This window comes from Hemitrygon akajei, chromosome 7 (assembly GCF_048418815.1).
Source record: "Hemitrygon akajei chromosome 7, sHemAka1.3, whole genome shotgun sequence".
Taxonomy (NCBI): Eukaryota; Metazoa; Chordata; class Chondrichthyes; order Myliobatiformes; family Dasyatidae; genus Hemitrygon; species Hemitrygon akajei.
In genome coordinates, this window is record NC_133130.1 from 66,948,192 (window position 1) to 66,970,234 (window position 22,043).

A 22,043-nucleotide genomic window follows, 5' to 3' on the forward strand; every position below is an offset into this window, starting at 1 on the left:
TTCCTTCGCTACATCGATGACTGCATTGGCGCTGCCTCCTGCATGCATGCTGAGCTCATTGACTTCATTAACTTTGCCTCCAACTTTCACCCTGCCCTTAAATTTACCTGGTCCATTTCCGACACCTCCCTCCCCTTTCTTGATCTTTCTGTCTCCATCTCTGGAGACGGCTTATCTACTGATATCTACTATAAGCCTACAGACTCTCACAGCTACCTGGACTATTCCTCTTCCCCCCGTCTCTTGCAAAAATGCTATCCCCTTCTCACAATTCCTCTGTCTCCGCCGCATCTGCTCTCAGGATGAGGCTTTTCATTCCAGGACGAAGGAGATGTCTTCCTTTTTTAAAGAAAGGGGTTTCCCTTCTTCCACCATCAACTCTGCTCTCAAACGCCTCTCTCCCATTTCCTGCACATCTGTCCTCACCCCATCTGCCCGCCACCCCACTCGGGATAGGGTTCCCCTTGTCCTCACCTACCACCCCACCAGCCTCCAGGTCCAACGTATAATTCTCTGTAACTTCCGCCACCTCCAATGGGATCCCATTACTAAGCACATCTTTCCCTTCCCCTCCTTTCTGCTTTGCACAGGGATCGCTCCCTACGCAACTCCCTTGTCCACTTGTCCCCCTCCATCACTTCCCACCGATCTCCCTCCTGGCACTTATCCTCGTAAGCAGAACAAGTACTACACCTGCCCTTACACTTCCTCCCTCACCACCATTCAGGGCCTCAGACAGTCCTTCCAGGTGAGGCGACACTTCACCTGTGAGTCGGCTGGTGTGGTATACTGTGTCCGGTGCTCTCAGTGTGGCCTTCGATATATTGGTGAGACCCGATGCAGACTGGGAGACCATTTCGCTGAACACCTACGATTGGTCCGCCAGAGAAAGCAGGATCTCCCAGTGGCCACACATTTTAATTCCACGTCCCATTCCGATATGTCTATCCATGGCCTCCTCTACTATCAAGATGAAGCCACACTCAGGTTGGAGGAACAACACTTTATATACTGGCTGAGTAGCCTTCAACCTGATGGCATGAACATTGACTTCTCTAACTTCCGTTAATGCCCCTCCTCCCCTTCTTACCCCATCCCTGACGTATTTAGTTGTCTGCCTGTTCTCCATCTCCCTCTGGTGCTTCCCCCCCCCCCCGCCCTTTCTTTCTCCTGAGGCCTCCCATCCCATGATCCTTTCCCTTCTCCAGCTCTGTATCACTTTTGCCAATCACCTTTCCAGCTCTTAGCTTCATTCCACCCCCTCCAGTCTTCTCCTATCATTTTGCATTTCCCCCTCCCCCAACTACTTTCAAATCTCTTACTATCTTTCCTTTCGGTTAGTCCTGACGAAGGGTCTTGGCCCGAAACGTCGACAGCGCCTCTCCCTATAGATGCTGCCTGGCCTGCTGTGTTCCACCAGCATTTTGTGTGTGTTGTTGTATGAAAATTAGAAGTAGTGTTGATAGTGAGGAGGGCAATCTTAGCTAAAGAATGATACTGATGAGCTGATAAAATGGGCAGAGCAAAGGCACAGGGAATTTAATCATGAAGAGATACATTTTAGGAGGACAAATAAGAACTTGTGCAGGGACCATTCGAGAAATAGGAACAATAGTTACAGTGATCTGGAGGCCAAGTGACTTATAAAATGTTTTTATATCTTTTAAGCAATAACTTTGACCTGGAATGTTTTAAATTATTAACATGACAAATGAAAAAGCAACAGAGTACAGCTACTTACAAGAATTGAGCAAAAAACTCCAAAGACAAAGCATATCGCAAACCATTTCACCCTCGTCCCAAAGTTAAGTGACGTTGAATCGAGCACCTTAAAATAAAAGAATAAACTTAAGAAACATTTTCCCAATATTCATGTAAAAATTATGAAAATATACCTTAAATGAAAAATGGTGAATTTCCTTGATAAGCTTTTTGAATACATCTAGTTAAACTATATGCACTTAAATATTTGGAATTATAACTCTAAAAAATGGAGAGCAAAGGAAAAATATTCATCAGAAACTAAAAGGCTAACCCAAAATTAAACTTTCAGACAGCTTTATACCAGTTTTTGAAGATGAAATTTAAAATGAAAATTGAAATCAGATCCAAGATATTAAAATTCAGGAATGTTAAAAATGTAAATCTTACTTGAATTACATTTGTTCAATATTGTATAAAATTAGAAGTCATTTCTGATCAATTTATCTTGAAGTAAACAACAGTATTATAGTTTCCAGGATCCCAGGACAAAATGGCTTGTCTATGAAGAGCATTTGATGGCTCTGGGCCTGTATTCACTGGAATTCAGAAGAACTAGGGGCGACCTCATTGAAACCCATCATATGGTGAAATGCCTCAATAAAGTGAATGTGGAGAGGATGTTTCCTATGGTGGGAGAGTCTAGGACCAGAGGACACTGCCTCAGAATAGAGGGACATCCTTTTAGAATGGAGATGAGGAGGAATTTCTTTAGCAAGAGAGTGATGAACGTGGAATTCGTTGCCACAGGCGGCTGTGGAAGCCAAGTCATTGAATATATTTAAGGCAGAGGTTGACAGATTTTTGATTAGTCAGGGCATGAAAGAACACAGGAAGAAGGCAGGAGATTGAGGCTGAGAGGGAAAATGAAATGGCTTAATTCTGCTCCTATATCTTATGGTCTAATTATGCAAGTGTACTATGCTATTAACAAATGACTCCGTAAAAATATTAAATTATTAATTTAAGAATCAAAATTAAAACCAGATCCATTGAAATACTCATGAAAAATGCTCCCATTAATGTTATTTTTTTTAATTCAGCATACCAAAAGAATACAATACAAATGGTTCAGTTCTGAGCTATAACTATGAGAGCTGAATAGCTAATGAAATATCCCCAAATACTTTTAAGATCTTTAACCAGCATTTATACTCACTGCTTCAAATTATAGAGGGCAAAGAAAAATAAATTAAAATAATTTTAAATAAAGGTGATATAACCAATTCTTTTTTAAGAAAGTTATTTTATAAAGAAAGGTTCAAGTGTTCATTTTAGTATCAAAGATTTGATACTCAGAGATTTGTCTTCTCCAGATAGTCATAAAATACAGAAAGCCATAGAAGTAGTTGGAAGAAAGACATCAGTCCCCCACGGCACGAAATAAAGAGTTAAATGTATTTTCCTGAGAGACTTACGGTATGGAGGCAAGGCAGAAATTTTGGAACTGAACAATCAAAAATAAACATATCCATTCCTTGAATATTTATAAACAATTGACAATTTGTGTTAAATATAGCACAGAACTTTATACAAAGACAAATAACAGTATATTATAGAAAACAATGTATGAATTTTTAAAAACTAGTTCCAGTTGAGGTAGTATCCCTATACATATTAAACATAAATAGTAAAGTTTTTTAAACTTTCTTTTACCGATCACTGGTTTAGAGATATATAAAACTCCCTTTCCTTGAGAAAAAATTATTTGAGGAGTTCGACTCTCTGTGGTAGTTGCATCTGGTAGAATAGTAATCAATTAGAACACAACGCAGAGAGATCTGATAGGTATAAACTCTATCAAAAGGCAATTCAAGTATTAAAATGTTCAAATGAAGAATCTACTTCCATAGTTCTTTAATGCACCTCTCCTATTTATATGCTGTAGCATGATACTGATTGTTCTTATCCATTCCAAACTCCTTATGCCTCTGGCAGGAAACTCTGCTGTGCCTTCTTAATCTCTAGAAATTTCTGATGGAGAACCCTGATATTTCTCGCAGCATACTAAAAAAAAATTATTTGTAAGTAAAATTTCACATAGTACAGTGAATTCTGGTTAATTGGGCCATTGCTTATTCAGAACAGCGATTTATTACGGACAACTCAAAGAACAAAAACTAAATTGAGAAAATAGCTTGGTTTTCCTTTGTTTATTTGGGACCATGCTGCTTAATTGGGGCAGGAGTTTGTTGTTGAAGTTTCTAACTAGGGTCAGTCATGTGCACTTATGTAGCTGATGGACACTACACTGTACTTGGAGCAAACAGTTTTTAAATAATGTAGTTATGTGTGTTTGTGTTCAAAAAGCAGTGAGCTTTGTCACCGATAGCTGGTGAAAAAGCAGAAAAACTCAGAATGTTTTGCTCACTATGGTTTCAAGCATTCAGGCCTGGAGATGCCAGAAATGGTTGAGAGTGAAACTGAAACAATTTCACTACTTTAACAAATTAAGAATTATAAAGGTATCAACAATCATTTTAAATGTTACAACAAAAATGAAGATTTGGAGGATGGAATCATCTGAAACATTATATGAAAACAGTCCACTATCTGCACCAGTCTGCAGTGATTTTGTTCATTTATAATCAAAAGAACATGGCAGATAAATTCTTCCGTCAATAACTATTAAGAGCTTATACAGTCTTATGGTACTTTAGAGGTATTGGTAGTTCTAATTTGTTCTGTTTCATTTAAATACATTAATTGCTAGTTAAACAATAGTTTGTCTTTTTTATAGCATTTAACTATTTCCTATGAAACTTCTGCTAATTGGGGCAACCACTTAAATGGGCCAAGTACTGGTCCCAATGTGTCTCAATTAACCAGAGTCCACTGTATTTGCTATACACAATGCATTGGGATATCATAATAGGAAAACTTACCACATCAGTTCCTCATATTTATCCTTAGGAAGCATGAAAGAAACAAGTGCAGTAATTTATTATCAAAGTACACATGTCACCCTGAGATTCATTTTCTTGCTGTCATAAACAGTAAATCCAAGTAACACAATAGAATCAATGAAAAACTGCATGAAAGAGAAACAACTAATGTGCAAACACAAACAAGAGAAAACCTGTAGATGCTGGAAATCCAAACGACACACACAAAATGCTGGGGGAACTCAGTAAGCCAGGCAGCATCTATGGACGAGTATAGTCACCACTTCAGGCGGAGGATGAAGGGTCTTGGCTCAAGACATCGACTGTACGCTTTATCATAGGTGCTGTCAGGCACGCTGAGTTCCTCCAAGCGTTTTGTGTGTGTGACTAATGAACAAAAGGCAATAAACTGCGCAAATACAAAATAAATAAATAAACAAACAAACAAACAAGCAATATGTATCAAGAACACGAGAGGAAGAGCCCTTGAAAGTGAGTCCACAGATTATGGCAGCAGTTCAGAGATGGGGCAAGTAAAGGTGAGTGAAGTTATCTCCTCTGGTTCACGAGCCTGATGGTTGAGGGGTAATACTTTCCTGAATCAGATGGTGTGGGTCCTGATGCTCTTGTACCTTCTTCCTAATGACAGCACGAGAGGAGACATGGCCTGGGTAGGGGGATTCTTGATGATGGATGCTGCTTTCCTCCAAAAACAGTCGATGTAGATGTGGTAAGTGGTGGGGAGGGCTTTACCCATGATGGTCTGGGCTGTATCAACTACTATTTGTACGATTTTCCATTCAAGGGCATTGGTGATCCCATACCAGAATGTGATATGACCAGTAAATCTATTCTCCAGCACAAATCTAAGTTTTAGATGTCATGCCAAATTTTCTCAAACTTCTGAGGCAGTAGAGGCGCTATCGTATTTTCTTCTTAATGGCACTGGTGTGATGGGACCCAGGACAAATCCTCTGAACTAATAATACCAAGGAATTTAAGATTGCTGACTCTCTCCACCTCTCATCCTCCAATGAGAACTGGCTTATAACCTGTGGTTTCCTTCTCCTTGCATCACAATTCAACTCCTTGGTCTTGCTGACTTTGAGTGAGAGGTTGAGTGTGGCACCACTCAGCCAGATTTTCAATCTCACTCCTGTGTGCTGATTCATCACCACCTTTGATTCAGCCAAATGTTCATTACTACAATATACATCTGTAACCCTTAGATTCAGCCAGCGGTGTTAGTCTATGGAAGATAGCCTCTGGCCACGCCAAACGTGTGAACTGTGAGGTGCAAGACCTTGTGTGGATGCTGCATGATGTGTTACTCTAATGTGCACGTTGGAGCTCACGGTTTCCCTTTCGATGGTCCTCCATTGATTTCCCCGGGCTTCGTTGACTCCCGGCCCCTGTCCAAGTCCACTCCTTTCAGGCATCTTCTTTCTTCATCTTCCACTGGACAAAAGACCTCGAACAGCTTGCTCTCAGGCACACATCAAGGAAAAAATAATCCCTTCACTGGATGGCGCATTGTTCAAAGGCCCCGTTATCTCTGGTCATAACCCAAACACTGCTGCTACAGAAAAACCATTACATTAGCAGTGAAACCTTTCCCAGGGCATTACACATCATTCATTAGGAATTGGGTGAATTCATCACCTTTCACAAGATTTCTTCCTATTTCTCCCTTTCAATTCTGAATCTATTGGGTCATTCTTAGAAATCTTCCAAGCTTAGCAACTTAGGACTCTTAACCATGTCAACACCATTTTTTATAGAAGACTAGCCAACAAATATCTGCAGTGTTATACTGGTGAGTACCAGCTCACGAGCTTTACTTCACGATATATTCATAACCCAAGTTTCACTGAGAACAGAAGAAATAGGAAAGCAATCTTCCACTACACTGAGATTATTGGATGCTCATGTCCAGAACTGTACTGTACTGGTCTTATGTGGAGCAGAGTTTTCTGAGCTATTTCAAAGCTATTGAGTGTCCAGCCTCAAGCTCACTGTTGTAAAAGCTGTCACTTTTATGAATATTTCCGGATGTCTTCAACAGAAAAAAAAACACAAAATCATTCAGTAAATGCTAAAAAAAATTAAAGATGCAAAACATTATTCTCAGTGGCAGATTTTTCACCTAGAAAACTAGGAATTCTGCAGACATTCAGGGCACAGGATTGGACTTAAGCAGCCCAATACAGATACTCTGCAACTGACTACAGGTCAACACAAGGAAATCTGCAGGTGCTGGAAATTCAAGCATCACACACAAAATGCTGGCGGAATACATACACCTTCTAACTGACGAAGGGTCTCGGCCCGAAATGTCGACAGTGTTTCTTCCTATAGATGTTGCCTGACCTGCTGCGTTCCACTAGCATTTTGTGTGTGTTGACTGACTACAGGTATTCAAATTAACAGCCTGATAATAAGGCTTACATGCCAGCAGATGCAAACAGAAACATGAGGAAAACTGCAGATACTGGGAATCCAAGCAAAATACACAAAATGCTGGAGGAGCTCAGCAGGCCAGGCAGTCTACGTCTTGGGCTGAGATCCTTCAGCACTGAAGGACTGGAGTAAAAAAAGATGAGTCGAGTTAAAAGGTGGGGAGTGGGGAGGGAGAAACACAAGGTGGTAGGTGAAACTGGGAGCAGAAGGGGTGAAGTAAAGAGCTGGGAAGTTAATTGGATTAAGAGGTACAGGGCTGTTGAAGGGGGATTCTAATAGGAAAGGATAGAAGGGGAACAGCACCAGAGAGAGGTGATGGACAGGCAAGGAGATAAGGCGAGATGGAAAAGGGGCCGTGGAATGGTAAGGGGGGTGGGGACAGGGGCATTACCGGAAGTTTGAGAAATCAATGTTTATGCCATCAGGTTGGAGGCTACCCAGGCAGCACTTAAGGTGCTGTTCCTCCAACCTGAGCGTGGCCTCATCATGACAGTAGAAGAGGCCATGGATAGACATACTGGAATGGGAATGGGAAGTGGAATTAAAGTTGATGGCCACTGGGAGATCCCACTTCTTCTGGCGGATGGAGCGTAGGTGCTCAGCAAAGCAGTCTCCCAATCTACACGGGTCTCACTGATATACAGAAGGCCACACCAGGAGCACCAGACACAGTATATGATCCCAACAGACTCACCCTCTGTATCTGTGGGTTCACCCTCCTGAAGGATGCTTTCCATGTCAGCCTCAGAAAGCGAAATCACAAGGTCATCGGGGGCTGTGGAAGTTCATGGAGGTTCCTCCAAGTTTTGTTGATCAAAGTGAGCATACAAGGCATTGAGCTCATCTGGGAGTGAAGCCTTGTTGTCACCTATGTTGTTTGTTTCACCTTCTAAGAGGTAATAGCATTCAATCCCTGCCACAACTGTTAGCATCCTTCAGTGATTCAAGTTTGGTCGGGAACTGCCATTTCACACTTGAGATGGCTTTCTGGAGATTGTACCTGGACCTTCTGTTTCTTACTTGGTCGCCAGACCTGAATGGCACTGATCTGGCCCTCAGTAGATTGTGGATCTCAATAGTTCATCCTGGGCTTTGGTAGGGAAAGACTGAATGATTTTGTGGGAACACACTCATCTAGTACTTTTATAAAGTCTGTGACAACTGTACCATATTTGGTCAGATCCACTGCCTTGAAGCAATCCTGCTCCTGTCTCCCACAACTACCTCTTTGTTGTCCTTACCTCTGGAACCTTGTCTTTTTTCTCTGCCTGTATGCAGGTCAGAGGATCAGATTTCCCGAAATGCAGTCTAGACATGGAATGGCAGCATTCATAAACATAGTGTAGCAGTGGTCGAGTGTGTTGGAAACCCTAGTACTGCGGGCAGAGATTTCTTCAAACAAGTTTGATCTAATTTTTTGATAATGATTTATAAGACATCAGGATAGGGTGTATTTTTGCTGATGGCAGCACAAAATATCTCAAGTGCCTGTTTAACAGCAGTCTTTGGTGGTATGTTAACCACAGTCAGGATCTTGCAGGAGAACTCGCTTGCTAAGTAGAGCTTTATTGTTAGATGTTCCAGATTGGGGAACAAGTGTCTGACAAGACTACTGCGTCCGAGCACCACAAAGAGTTTATAAGGAAACATAGACCCCACCCCCCACTATCTTTTGCCTTTTCCGTATCAGCAGTCCCGTCCATCCAGTGTACTGACAAGCCCTCAGGCTTTACCTATGCGTCTGGAACATCTGGTGAACCACGTCTCTATGAAACACAGCAACTCCAAATTGTGTCCAATATAACAATCTTGCCATTAAGTCTGCAAGCTTGTTCCCTAGTGATTATATATTTGGTTAACCAGATGCTGGGTAGTGGACCTTTCTTTACTTGGTGCTTCAGTCTGGCTTGGAATCCTTCCCTGCTTTCTCTCTTTTGGCTGTGGTGATGTACCATCATCTGCTTAAAGGTGCTGTATCTGCAGCTTGAGAGTTAAGTCTGCTTAGTCCTTTAGTCTGCTTCTGCTAGCTTCTTTATGAACTAACACCCACAGTGAACTGCCTATTGCTTAAGTCCAACCTCAAGTGCTGCAATCAATAAAGGGGAAAGTTATCATCTTAACTCAGGCAATGGTGGCTTTGCGGCCAAGTTTGCACACGAAAAGACGACAGATCGAGGGGCAGGTAGTTTTGAGGAAGTAGAAAGGATATGGAAGGACATAGACGGATTAGGAGAATGCGCAAAAAAGTGGCAGGTAGAAGAATACAGTGTCAGGAAGTGGATGGTCATACACTAAGGTTTTCAAAATGGAGAGAAAGTTCAAAAATTTGAGATGCAAAGGGACTTGGAAGTCCTTATGCAGGATTCCCTAAAGGTTAATTTGTAGGCTAAGTCAGTGGTCATTTCAAGAGGACTAAAACATAAAAGCAAGGAAGTAATGTTGTGGCTTTATAAAACATTGGTGAGGCCTTACTTGAGTATTGTGAGCCGTTTTGGATCCTTTATCTAAAAAAGGATGTGCTGATATTGAAAAGGGTACAAAGGTGGTTTATGAAAATAATTCTGGGATTGAAAGGCTTATCATCTGAGGAGTGTTTGATGGCTCTGGGCCTGCAATCACTGGAATTCAGAAGAATGAGGGGGACCTTAATGAAACTTATCGGATGCTGAAAGGCCTCGACAGAGTGGATGTGGAGAGGATGTTTCCTATGGTGGGTGCATCTTAGACCAGAGAACATAGCCTCTGAATAGAGGCACATCCATTTAGAACAGAAATGAGGAGGAATTTCTTTAGCCAGAGAATGGTGAATCTGTGGAATGGCTGTGGAAGCCAAGTCATTGGGTACATTTAAGGCAGAGGTCGATAGATTCCTGATTAGTCAGGACATGAAGGGTATGGGGAGGAGGCAGGAGATTAAGGTTGAGAGCGAAATAGATCAGGTTTGATGAAATGGTGGAGCAGACTTGATGGGTTAAATGGCCCAATTCTGCTCATGGTCTTAAAACCTGACTGTCTGCTTGCAGGTACATAAAGTGGGGTAGTGATATCTTGGCCGGGCCGTGGGGTAGAGAAATCCAATCAAGAGCATTTGAAAGGACAGATTCTGATCTTAACCCCTTTGATCATCATACCCTAATTCACAGGCATTGCGTCTCTGTGTGATAAGAGTATGGGAATTGTACTAGCTAACAATGTACTTTGAGTAGTGAACAGCAATAATGTGTGGGCTGGGCTCAGAGATAACAATGATTTTTTCAAACAACACATACAAAATGCTGGCAGAACGCAACACGCCAGGCAGCATCTATAGGGAGAAACACTGTTGACGTTTCGGGCCGAGACCCTTTATCAGGACTAACTGAAAGGAAAGTTAGTAAGAGATTTGAAAGTAGGAGGGGGAGGGGAAAATGCGAAATGATAGCAGAAGACCGGAGGGGGTGGGTGAAGCTGTGAGCCGGAAAGGTGATTGGCAAAAGGGATACAGAGCTGGAGAAGGGAAAGGATCATGGGATGGGAGGCCTAGGGAGAAAGAAAGGGGAGGGGAGCACCAGAGGGAGATGGAGAACAGGCAGAGTGATGGGCAGAGAGAGAGAAAAAAAACAAACAACTAAATATGTCAGGGATGGGATAAGAAGGGGAGGAGGGGCATTAACGGAAGTTAGAGAAGTCAATGTTCATGCCGTCAGGTTGAAGGCTACTCAGCCAGTATATAAGGTGTTGTTCCTCCAACATGAGTGTGGCTTCATCTTGACAGTAGAGGAGGCCATGGATAGACATATCAGAATGGGAATGGAACGCGGAATTAAAATGCGTGGCCACTGGGAGATCTTGCTTTCTCTGATGGACAGAGTGTAGGTGTTCAGCGAAACGGTCTCCAAGTCTGTGTCGGGTCTCACCAATATATAAAAGACCACACCGAGAGCACCGGACACAGTATACCACACCAGCTGACTCACAGGTGAAGTGTCACCTCAACTGGAAGGACCGTCTGGGGCCCTGAGTGGTGGTGAGGGAGGAAGTGTAAGGGCAGTTGTAGCACTTGTTTCGCTGATTTTCTCAGTTGGGATTTTGAACAAAATTCCAAATACAGAAGCGTCACATTGCTTTTCAACAGCTACAGTGGCATGCAAAAGTTTGGGCACCCCTGGTCAAAATTTCTGATACTGTGATTAGCTAAGAGAGTAGATAGATAGATAGATAGATACTTTATTCATCCCCATGGGGAAATTCAACTTTTTTCCAATGTCCCATACACTTGTTGTAGCAAAACTAATTACATACAATACTTAACTCAGTAAAAAATATGATATGCATCTAAATCACTATCTCAAAAAGCATTAATAATAGCTTTTAAAAAGTTCTTAAGTCCTGGCGGTAGAATTGTAAAGCCTAATGGCATTGGGGAGTATTGACCTCTTCATCCTGTCTGAGGAGCATTGCATCGATAGTAACCTGTCGCTGAAACTGCTTCTCTGTCTCTGGATGGTGCTATGTAGAGGATGTTCAGAGTTATCCATAATTGACCGTAGCCTACTCAGCGCCCTTCGCTCAGCCACCGATGTTAAACTCTCCAGTACTTTGCCCACGACAGAGCCCGCCTTCCTTACCAGCTTATTAAGACGTGAGGCGTCCCTCTTCTTAATGCTTCCTCCCCAACACGCCACCACAAAGAAGAGGGCGCTCTCCACAACTGACCTATAGAACATCTTCAGCATCTCACTGCAGACATTGAATGATGCCAACCTTCTAAGGAAGTACAGTCGACTCTGTGCCTTCCTGCACAAGGCATCTGTGTTGGCAGTCCAGTCTAGCTTCTCGTCTAACTGTACTCCCAGATACTTGTAGGTCTTAACCTGCTCCACACATTCTCCATTAATGATCACTGGCTCCATATGAGGCCTAGATCTCCTAAAGTCCACCACCATCTCCTTGGTCTTGGTGATATTGAGACGCAGGTAGTTTGAGTTGCACCATATCACAAAGTCCTGTATCAGTTTCCTATACTCCTCCTCCTGTCCATTCCTGACACACCCCACTATGGCCGTGTCATCAGCGAACTTCTGCACATGGCAGGACTCCGAGTTATATTGGAAGTCTGATGTGTACAGGGTGAACAGGACCGGAGAGAGTATGGTTCCCTGCGGCGCTCCTGTGCTGCTGACCACCGTGTCAGACCTACAGTCTCCCAATAGTAATAGATGACCTGATTTCCAAAAGGCATAAAGTTAAAGATGACACATTTTAAAAAATATTTTAAGTAAGATTACTTGTTTTTCTAGCACTTATAGTTTCAAAGTAACAAAAAAGATTAAAGGGCCTGAAGCATAAGTTTGGACACCCTGTGTGGTCAGTACTTAGTAATACTCCCTTTTGCAAGTATCACAGCTTGTAAACGCTTTCTGTAGCCAGCTAAGAGTCTTTCAATTCTTGTTTGGGGGATTTTTGCCCATTCTTCCTTGCAAAAGGCTTCTAGTTCTGTGAGATTCTTGGGCTGTCTTGCATGCACTGCTCTTTTGAGGTCTATCCACAGATTTTCGATGATGTTTAGGTCAGGGGACTGTGAGGGCCATGGCAAAACCTTCAGCTTGCGCCTCTTGACGTTGTCCACTGTGGATTTTGAGGTGTGTTTAGGATCATTATCCTGTTGCAGAAGCCATCAGCTTTTTTTTTTTTACAGACAATGTGATGTTTGCTTCCAGAATTTGCTGGTATTTAATTGAATTCATTCTTCCCTCCACCAGTGAAATGTTCCCCGTGCCACTGGCTGAAACACAAGTCCTAACTAAGCATGATCGATCCACCCCCGTGTTTAACAGTTGGAGAGGTGTTTTTTTCATGAAATTCTGCACCCTTTTTTCTCCAAACATACCTTTGCTCATTGCGGCCAAAAAGTTCTATTTTAACTTCATCAGTCCACAGGGCTTGTTTAGATGTAACTTTGGAAACTTCTGACACTGAATTTTCTGGTGAGGACACAGGACAGGTTCTCTTCTGATGACTCTTCCATGAAGGTCACATTCGTGCAGGTGTCGCTGCAGAGTAGAACAGTGCGCCATCACTCCAGAGTCTGCTAAATCTTCCTGAAGGTCTTTTGCAGTCAAATGGGGTTTTGACTTGCCTTTCTAGCAATCCTACGAGCAGTTTTCTCGGAAAGTTTTCTTGGTCTTCCAGACTTCAACTTAACCTCCACTATTCCTGCTAACTGCCATTTCTTAATTGCATTACAAACTGAGGAAACAGCTAGCTGAAAACACTTTGCTATCTTCTTATAGCCTTCTCCTGCTTTGCGGGCATCATTTATTTTAATTTTCAGAGTGCTAGGCAGCTGCATAGAGGAGCCCATGATCACTGATTGTTGGGACAAGATTTAAGGAGTCAGGGTATTTATAAAGCTTTGAAATTTGCATCACCTGGCCTTTCCTAATGATGACTGTGAACAGGCCATAGCCCTAACAAGCTAATTAAGGTCTGAGACCTTGATAACAGTTATCGGAGAGCTCAAATCTCTTGGGGTGCCCAAACTTTTGCATGTGCTCCTTTCCTTTTTTTCCACTCTAAGATTGTACAAAACAAAAATAATACACCAATCTTGCTTAAATTTTTGAGAAGAATGTTTCATCTTTAACTTTATGACTTTTGGAGATCAGTTCATCTCCTCACTTAACTATTCACAGGAACAGAAATTTTGACCAGGGGTGCCCAAACTTTTGGCATGCCACTGTATAACGTGCTTCGAGCAAAATTGAAGAAAACAGCAGATTAGCAAGAGATAAGGTGATTATGTGATCATTGTAATCAATTATGAGGCACTGAGGATCATTTCTTAAATTAAGCCTGTAATCCCTTAGCTGCCCCCACTCCTGCTACCAAGCACCCCTACACAACCCCCTTTATCTTTATTGCCTCCTTAGAAACTCCCGTGCCCCCAGGAGGGTGATATTGCACACTTTGGGAACCACTGATCCAACCAAAATCCTATCAATTAAGAGAAACATTTAGCCCTTCAAGCTGAGTTCTGATGGATGGTCCTCAACCTGAAGTGTTAACTGTTTCTCTTTCAACAGACACTGCCTGATACTTCTCAGCGTTTTGGTTTTTATTTCTGCATAGCCTTTTGGTGTTCTCGATTAACAGCAGAGTTTTGCACATAAGGGACAAATCTGACGTTTCAGCCTGCATATATGGTCCTATTCCAAAAGTACTTTTAAGTTAAAATCTTTCTTCTCCAATTTTTTGGGCTTCTGAAACTAAAACTATTATCATCGCAAATTAAAAAAAATTTTTTTTTATTAGTTTTTCAAAACATTTTACAAAATTAAAAACCCCAAATCCCAATGAGGAGCATTAATACAGTGCAAGATTAAGCATACAATAACAATATGCTACAAAGGAAGAGAATTTAACAAAAAAGCACCTAAATTAAAGACAAGTGAGCTTAGTGTCCTCCCCAAGCCCCACAACACAAGAAAAAAACAACAACTCCAGACCAACCACCACACAGTATAAAGAGTATAAGTCCGGACAGTCAAACTCCCAGACTGTGAATACACTTAGTAACAGAGGATAATAATGCCTACTACCAGAAAAAAAAGGGAGCTGAAAGCAAGGGACCAAAAAGAAGAAAAAAAGAAAAAAAAAAACCCTAGTCAAGAGGAAGGTTATGAAAGTACTCGACAAAAGGTCCCCAGACCTTATGGAACTTTAGATCCGAATTAAGAACTGAATAATGAATTTTTTCGAGGTCCAAGCAGGCCATAATGTCGTTAAGCCATTGCGCATGAGTGGGCGGGGCAACATCTCTCCATCTAAGGAGGATCAAGCGTCTCGCCAGGAGAGAGGCAAAGGATAGTATTCGGCATTTGGTTGGACCCAGACATAAATCTGTCTCGCCCCAAAAACTGAACAGAGCAATTAAGGGGTTAGGTTCTAGGTGCTGATTCAGAATACCCGATAATGTAGTGAAGACATCTTTCCAGAATTTCTCCAAGCTAGGACAGAACCAGTACATATGGATGAGAGAGGCCACGCCCCTCTTGCATTTATCACAGAGCGGACTAATACCAGGGTAGAATCGAGATAGTTTAGATTTAGACATATGGGCTCTATGAACAATCTTAAACTGTAGAAGGCAATGGCGAGCACAAGGGGAGGTTGAGTTAATTGATTTGAGAACTGAGTCCCAGCTCTCCTCGGATAAGGAGATATTTAAACCCTGCTCCCAGGCCATTTTAATTTTATCCACAGGGGCCCGTCGTAAGGCTGCTAGTTTATCTCGGATAATTGATATTAAACCTTTACCTAGTGGATTAATGGAAAGAAATAAGTCCATAGCATTTTTCGCAGGCATTTCAGGAAAGTTAGGAATTAAAGGAGCAGTAAGGTGTCGGATTTGGAGATATCTGAAAAAGTGAGCGTTAGGCAGGTTGAACTTAACAGAGAGCTGCTGAAAAGAAGCGAAGCGATTATCAATGAAGAGATCTTCAAAATGTCTAATGCCCTTCCTGTACCAAACATGGAATGCTGAATCGTACGTAGTAGGTAAAAAAAGGTGATTATGTGCGACAGGGCTAGAAACGGAAAACCCCTGGAAACTATAGCATTTCCTGAACTGAGCCCATATACGCAAAGTGTGTCTAACCAGAGGACTATCTATTGATCTGGGCAGACTGCTAGGGAGTGCAGAGCCAAGAAGTGCAGATATAGATAATTCTTTAGTGGAGCTCAACTCCATTGCCACCCAGTTAGGGCACTCGGGTTGACCGTGGAAGAAAGACCAGAAGGCAGCACAACGTATATTAGCTGCCCAGTAATATAAGCGAAAGTTAGGTAAAGCCATGCCACCCTCTTTTTTAGATCTTTGGAGGTGGATTTTATTAATTCTAGAGCGCTTATTCTGCCACAGATATGACAAAATAATAGTCTAAGGAATCAAAAAAAGCTTTAGGAATAAAAATTGGGATAGATTGAAATAAGTATAAAAATTTGGGGAGAACATACTTTTTAACAACATTAATACGACCTACCAAGGACATAGATAGAGGTGACCATTGTACCAGACTCTGTTTTATAGCATATGAAAGATTGACGAAGTTTTCATGAAAGAGATCTTTAAACTTCCTTGTGACTGTAATTCCAAGATAAGTAAATTGATTATGGACTACTTTAAAAGGGAGATCACGAAATATTAGTTATTGTGCTTCTTTATTAATTGGGAAAAGTTCACTCTTATGTAAGTTGAGTTTATAGCCAGAGATCTGGCTAAACTGGTCAATAAGTGAAAACATTAGAGGTAAGGATGTAGACGGATTTGAGAGAAAGAGTAATAAGTCATCAGCATAGAGAGAAACTTTATGCTCAACACCCCCTCTCCAAATCCCGGTCAATTCAGGACAATTTCGAAATGCTATCGCCAGAGGTTCTATAGCCAAATCAAAGAGAAAGGGACTTAAGGGGCATCCCTGACGGGTGCCACATTTGAGATTAAATACTTGGGATTTCTGAAAATTAGTTAGAACAGAAGCAGTAGGACACAGGTACAGCAATTGGATCCAAGAGATGAAACTTTGGCCGAGGTCAAATTTTTCTAAGACTGCAAAAAGGTAGTTCCACTCTATACGATCAAATGCTTTCTCTGCATCAAGGGAGATAACACATTCAGGAGTCCCAGTTGGAACTGAGTATAAAATATTAAATAGACGCCGAATGTTAAAAAAAGGGAGACGGTTTTTAATAAAGCCTGTTTGGTCATCAGAGATAATGGAGGGAATAACGGTTTCTAATCTATGAGCCAACACTTTAGCTAAGATCTTTACATCAGCATTGAGCAGAGAGATCGGCCTGTATGAGGAACACTCTGTTGGGTCTTTGCCCTTTTTTAAAAGAAGAATAATAGATGCCTCATTGAAAGAGGGTGGCAATTTGCCGTAATTAAAATCATCGCAAATTTTAAAAAAATCCTCTTTTGGACTTCATTCTCAGCATTTAGAAGTAATTCACTCAAAATGCTGATAAAAATGACTGGACCTTTGCTCAATGTGCACTAAGTTAAAACAATGAATGACTATCAGATAGGTTTTTACATCATTCAAGTTTCTGCAAACTTTGGGTCACCCTACATGAACAACCGATACTCTTTAAACTTTCTAACTAACATGTGCTTGAATATCTACGGTCTTAAAATCATAGCTTTACTTTCATTGTTTCTACTAAAGAGAATGCCATTACAACTACCAATGAAAGCAGAATTGCAAATACTATTTATTTTATTTAGTGATACAGCATGGAACAGACTCTTCTGGCCCAATGAGCTGTGTCACCCAGCAACTCACCTATTTAACCCTAGCCTAATCAGAGGACAATTTACAGTGACTAATTAACCCACTAACCAGTATGACTTTGGACTGTGGGAGGAAACCAGACCTGTGGGAGGAAACCAGACCACCTGGAGGAAACCTACATGGTCACAGGGAGAACATACAAAATCTTTATAGATGTTGCTGGAACTTAATTCTGAACTCCAATTCCCCAAGCTGTCACAGCTTAGTGTTAACCATTATGCTACTGTGGCACCACTAACTACAACTAGTACTAAGTATTACTAATACTTACTAATTATCTAAGATTTATTTAATGTATTCATTTAATATAGCAGTCACAAAATATAATCTCTAGTTAAATTCAATTTCTATTACATGGCAACTTGGATTTTAGAGGCACTTTAGTAATTTAGCTCAGCAATTCTGCAAGCTTACAATGAAGAAAAATGACTTATTCTCAATGGAATACTTCTTTACTTGATGTGGGAAGTTGGTCAATGCTTTAAACTTTTATTTTGAAGACGACATAAAACGATTTGTTCAATTTCTGAGAAGAAGGGCTTGATTTGGAAGGCACAACAAATGAATGGACTTATTCACAATTTAACATTGGTAACATTGAACAAAAGTACAAAATGTTATACTTTTATTAATTGAAAATGAGACACCTTCATATGCCATTTCCACTGAATTAAGAACAGAAATCATGGTTTTCAAGTATGTCAAGAAAACATCCACAATACACTGTAGGTATGCACATTTCTTTCAGGCATAATTCAGAATACACAAATGACAAGCCTTTTGGAATGGGTCAGAGACAATACTTATAGCAAAGGATTAATAGTAATATTTTCAGCAGGTTTTGGGCATACTATTTGGATGAGTTTTGCTAATTTAAAGTATCCTTTCCTCATTTGAAGAGCTGAGGCTGATTTCTGTCTTTGTGAGGAATGTCAGAGATGAGCATAAAAATATACATTCAATTAATTTGTCTCCACCTTCCTGGGTAGCAAGTGCCTTGTCTTTTTAATAACCACAAGAAGTACACAGATGCTACTTTCAAAGTTCAAAGTAAATTTATTATCAAAGTACTATAAGTTATGATGTCCTAACCTGAGGATCATTTTCCCTCTGACACTTACAGGAAAAATGAAGAGATATACAGTGCTTTGTAAAAGGTTTCAGCTCCAGCCTTTTGTTCACATAAATGAGTATTACAACCAGGGATTTTGATCAATTTAACTGAGAAATTTTATTTGTGAATTGCACGCTTCCTTCTCCCCCACAATAGAGCTCAAAGAACATGCAACATTGTAAAGCGTGGAAAACTAAACATTCAGAAAGTGAAATGTCAGTCCCCTTTACTCATCCCCCTTTGTTTAGTACTTAGTTGAACCACGTGTCACAGCTATTAGTCAGTAGTCTTTGTGGATAAATCTTTATTAGCTTTGCACAACGCGATGGAGCAAAATTTGCCCATTCCTCCTTGCAAAATTGCTCAAGCTGTAGTAGGTTATATGGGGAGTAGTGGTGGACAGCAATCTTGAGGTCTTGCCAGAAATGTTCGATTAGGTTAAGGTCAGAACTCTGACCGGATCACTCACGGAAATCAATTCTCATTATTTGAAGACTCCATGGCTGTTCTGGAAATGTACTTTGAATTGTTGTCCTGCTGAAGGATGAACTTACTCCTCAGTTTAAAAAGCAAACACGAGGAAATCTGCAGACGCTGGAAATTCAAACAACACACACAAAATGCTGGTGGAACACAGCAGGCCAAGCAGCATCTATAGGGAGAAGCACTGTCGACATTTCGGGCCGAGACCCTTCGTCAGGACTAACTGAAAGGAAAGTTAGTAAGAGATTTGAAAGTAGGAGGGGGAGGGGTGAAGCTGAGAGCCAGAAAGGTGATTGGCAAAAGGGATACAGAGCTGGAGAAGGGAAAGGATCATGGGACGGGAGGCCTAGGGAGAAAGAAAGGGGGAGGGGAGCACCAGAGGGAGATGGAGAACAGGCAGAGTGATGGGCAGAGAGAGAAAAAAAAGAGGGCGGAAAAAAACTAAATATATTAGGGATGGGGTAAGAAGGGGAGGAGGGGCATTAACAGAAGTTAGAGAAGTCAATGCTCATGCCATCAGGTTGGAAGCTACCCAGCCGGTCGGTATATAAGGTGTTGTTCTTCCAACCTGATTGTGGCTTCATCTTGACAGTTGAGGAGGCCATGGATAGACATATCAGAATGGGACACTTCTCACGCTTTGAATTTTTTCAATGATTTTAAGTTCCTTGGCCCCCACCGCCTTATTTTCATGTACCACAGCTCTGAGGGGCCGAAGGGTGCCGGGGTAGCCCCCTCCTTTGTGAGAATCGCAAGATCACTATTGAGTCAATTCAGGAGATACAGGAAATGAGAGAAAGACATGCAGAATCTACAAAAGGGTTAGAATGTGTCCTGGCCTCCGAGAGGCGGACCCATTGATACCGGCTACTGTCTCTTGGAGACGGACTTGTGTATTGCATCCTGGACGATGCAATCAAAACCCCAGGCAATGAACCAAGGAGGAGATTGGTGGAGGGATTGCATCACCCCCAACCTGATTGATACCTGAGACCCTGTGAGTCAGGATAAAAAGAGGGTCTGTGGGAACAGCCCCTCAGACGCACCAGAAGAAACGCTAGCGATCCCGTAATAGCGAAAGCCGGTGGAAGGCCACGTGCGTCCGCTTCCATTTGTCCGGAATCGGTGACCTTTGCCACGGAAAAACGGTTTTTAGCTAACAACAGGGAACTCAACTCTCAACGACTCTCGAAGGATTGACATTATAAACAGAATGGGCAAGTTTTAACCTGTCTCTCTCTCTCCAACAATTGCCACACAGGGTCCCCAACGGCGGTAGCCTGTATGAACTGAACGAACTATATATTTCCATTGGACAATTCATTATCCCCTAGACAACGATACAGCTTATTTCTTATTGATTATTATTATACCCGCGCTTTTAGATTTAGTATTGACGACGTATATTATCTGTGTGTTTGCATTGATATTATTTTTGTGTATTTCTATCAATAAATACTGTTAAAAATAGTACCATCAGACTTCAATGGACCTCTCTATCTTTGCTGGTAAGTGACCCAGTTACATTGTACGTAACACTATATACCTCCATCCCCCGCCAGGAAGGTCTCCAAGCTCTTCGCTTCTTTTTGAATTCCACACCTAACCAATTCCCCTCTACCACCACTCTCCTCTGCCTAGAGGAATTAGTTCTTACTCTGAATAATTTCTCCTTTGGCTCCTCCCACTTCCTCCAAACCAAAGGTGTAGCCATGGGCACCCGCATGGGTCCCAGTTATGCCTGCCTTTTTGTTGGCTTTGTGGAACAGTCCATGTTCCAAGCCTATATGGGTATCCGTCCCCCTCTTTTCCTTCGCTACATCTACGACTGCATTGGCGCTGCCTCCTGCATGCATGCTGAGCTCGTTGACTTCATTAACTTTGCCTCCAACTTACACCCTGCCCTCAAATTTACCTGGTCCATTTCCGACACCTCCCTCCCCATTCTTGATCTTTCTGTCTCCATCTCTGGAGACAGCTTATCTACTGATATCTACTATAAGCCTACAGACTCTCACAGCTACCTGGACTATTCATCTTCCCACCCTGTCACTTGCAAAAATGCTATCCCCCTTCTTGCAATTCCTCCGTCTCCACCGCATCTACTCTCAGGAGGAGGCTTTTCATTCCAGGACGAAAGAGGTGTCTTCCTTTTTTAAACAAAGGGGCTTCCCTTCTTCCACCATCAACTCTGCTCTCAAACGCATCTTTCCCATTTCCCGCACATCTGCCCTTACCCCACTCGGGATAGGGGTCCCCTCGTCTTCACCTACCACCCCACCAGCCTCCAGGTCCAACATATAATTCTCTGTAACTTCCTCCACCTCCAATGGGATCCAACTACCAAGTGCATCTTTCACTCTCCCCCTTTCTGCTTTCTGCAGGGATCGCTCCCTTCATGACTCCCTTGTCCATTCATCCCTCCCACATCCCTTCCCACCGATCTCCCTCCTGGCACTTATCCTTGTAAGTGGAACAAGTACTACACCTGCCCTTACACTTCCTCCCTCACCACCATTCAGGGCCCCAGACAGTCCTTCCAGATGAGGCAACACTTCACCCGTGAGTCAGCTGGTGTGGTATACTGCGTCCAGTGCTCCCGGTGTGGCCTTTTATATATTGGTGAGACCCGATGCAGACTGGGAGACCATTTCGCTGAACACCTACGCTCTGTCTGCCAGAGAAAGCAGGATCTCTCAGTGGCCACACATTTTAATTCCACGTCCCGTTCCCATTCTGATATGTCTATCCATGGCCTCCTCTACTATCAAGATGAAGCCACACTCAGGTTGGAGGAACAACACCTTATATACCGGCTGGGTAGCCTCCAGCCTGATGGCATGAACATTGACTTCTCTAACTTCCGTTAATGCGCCTCCTCCCCCATCCCTGATATATTTAGTTCTTTTTCCCCCTCCTTTTCTTTACCTCTCTCTCTGTCCATCACTCTGCCTGTTCTCCATCTCCCTCTTTATTTCTTCCTAGGCCTCCCGTCCCATGATC

The 22,043-nt window shown here is 42.1% G+C and overlaps 1 protein-coding gene across 1 annotated transcript in view; it reads right to left on the bottom strand.

The window, feature by feature from the left end:
• sft2d1 (SFT2 domain containing 1) overlaps nt 1-22,043 on the bottom strand; it is a 75,224-nt gene that overhangs the window by 41,957 nt on the left and 11,224 nt on the right. Inside the window, exon 2 of the mRNA XM_073051097.1 lies at nt 1,742-1,828. Coding sequence (XP_072907198.1) covers nt 1,742-1,828 — 87 coding nt within the window. The remainder of the gene's footprint in view (nt 1-1,741; nt 1,829-22,043) is intronic.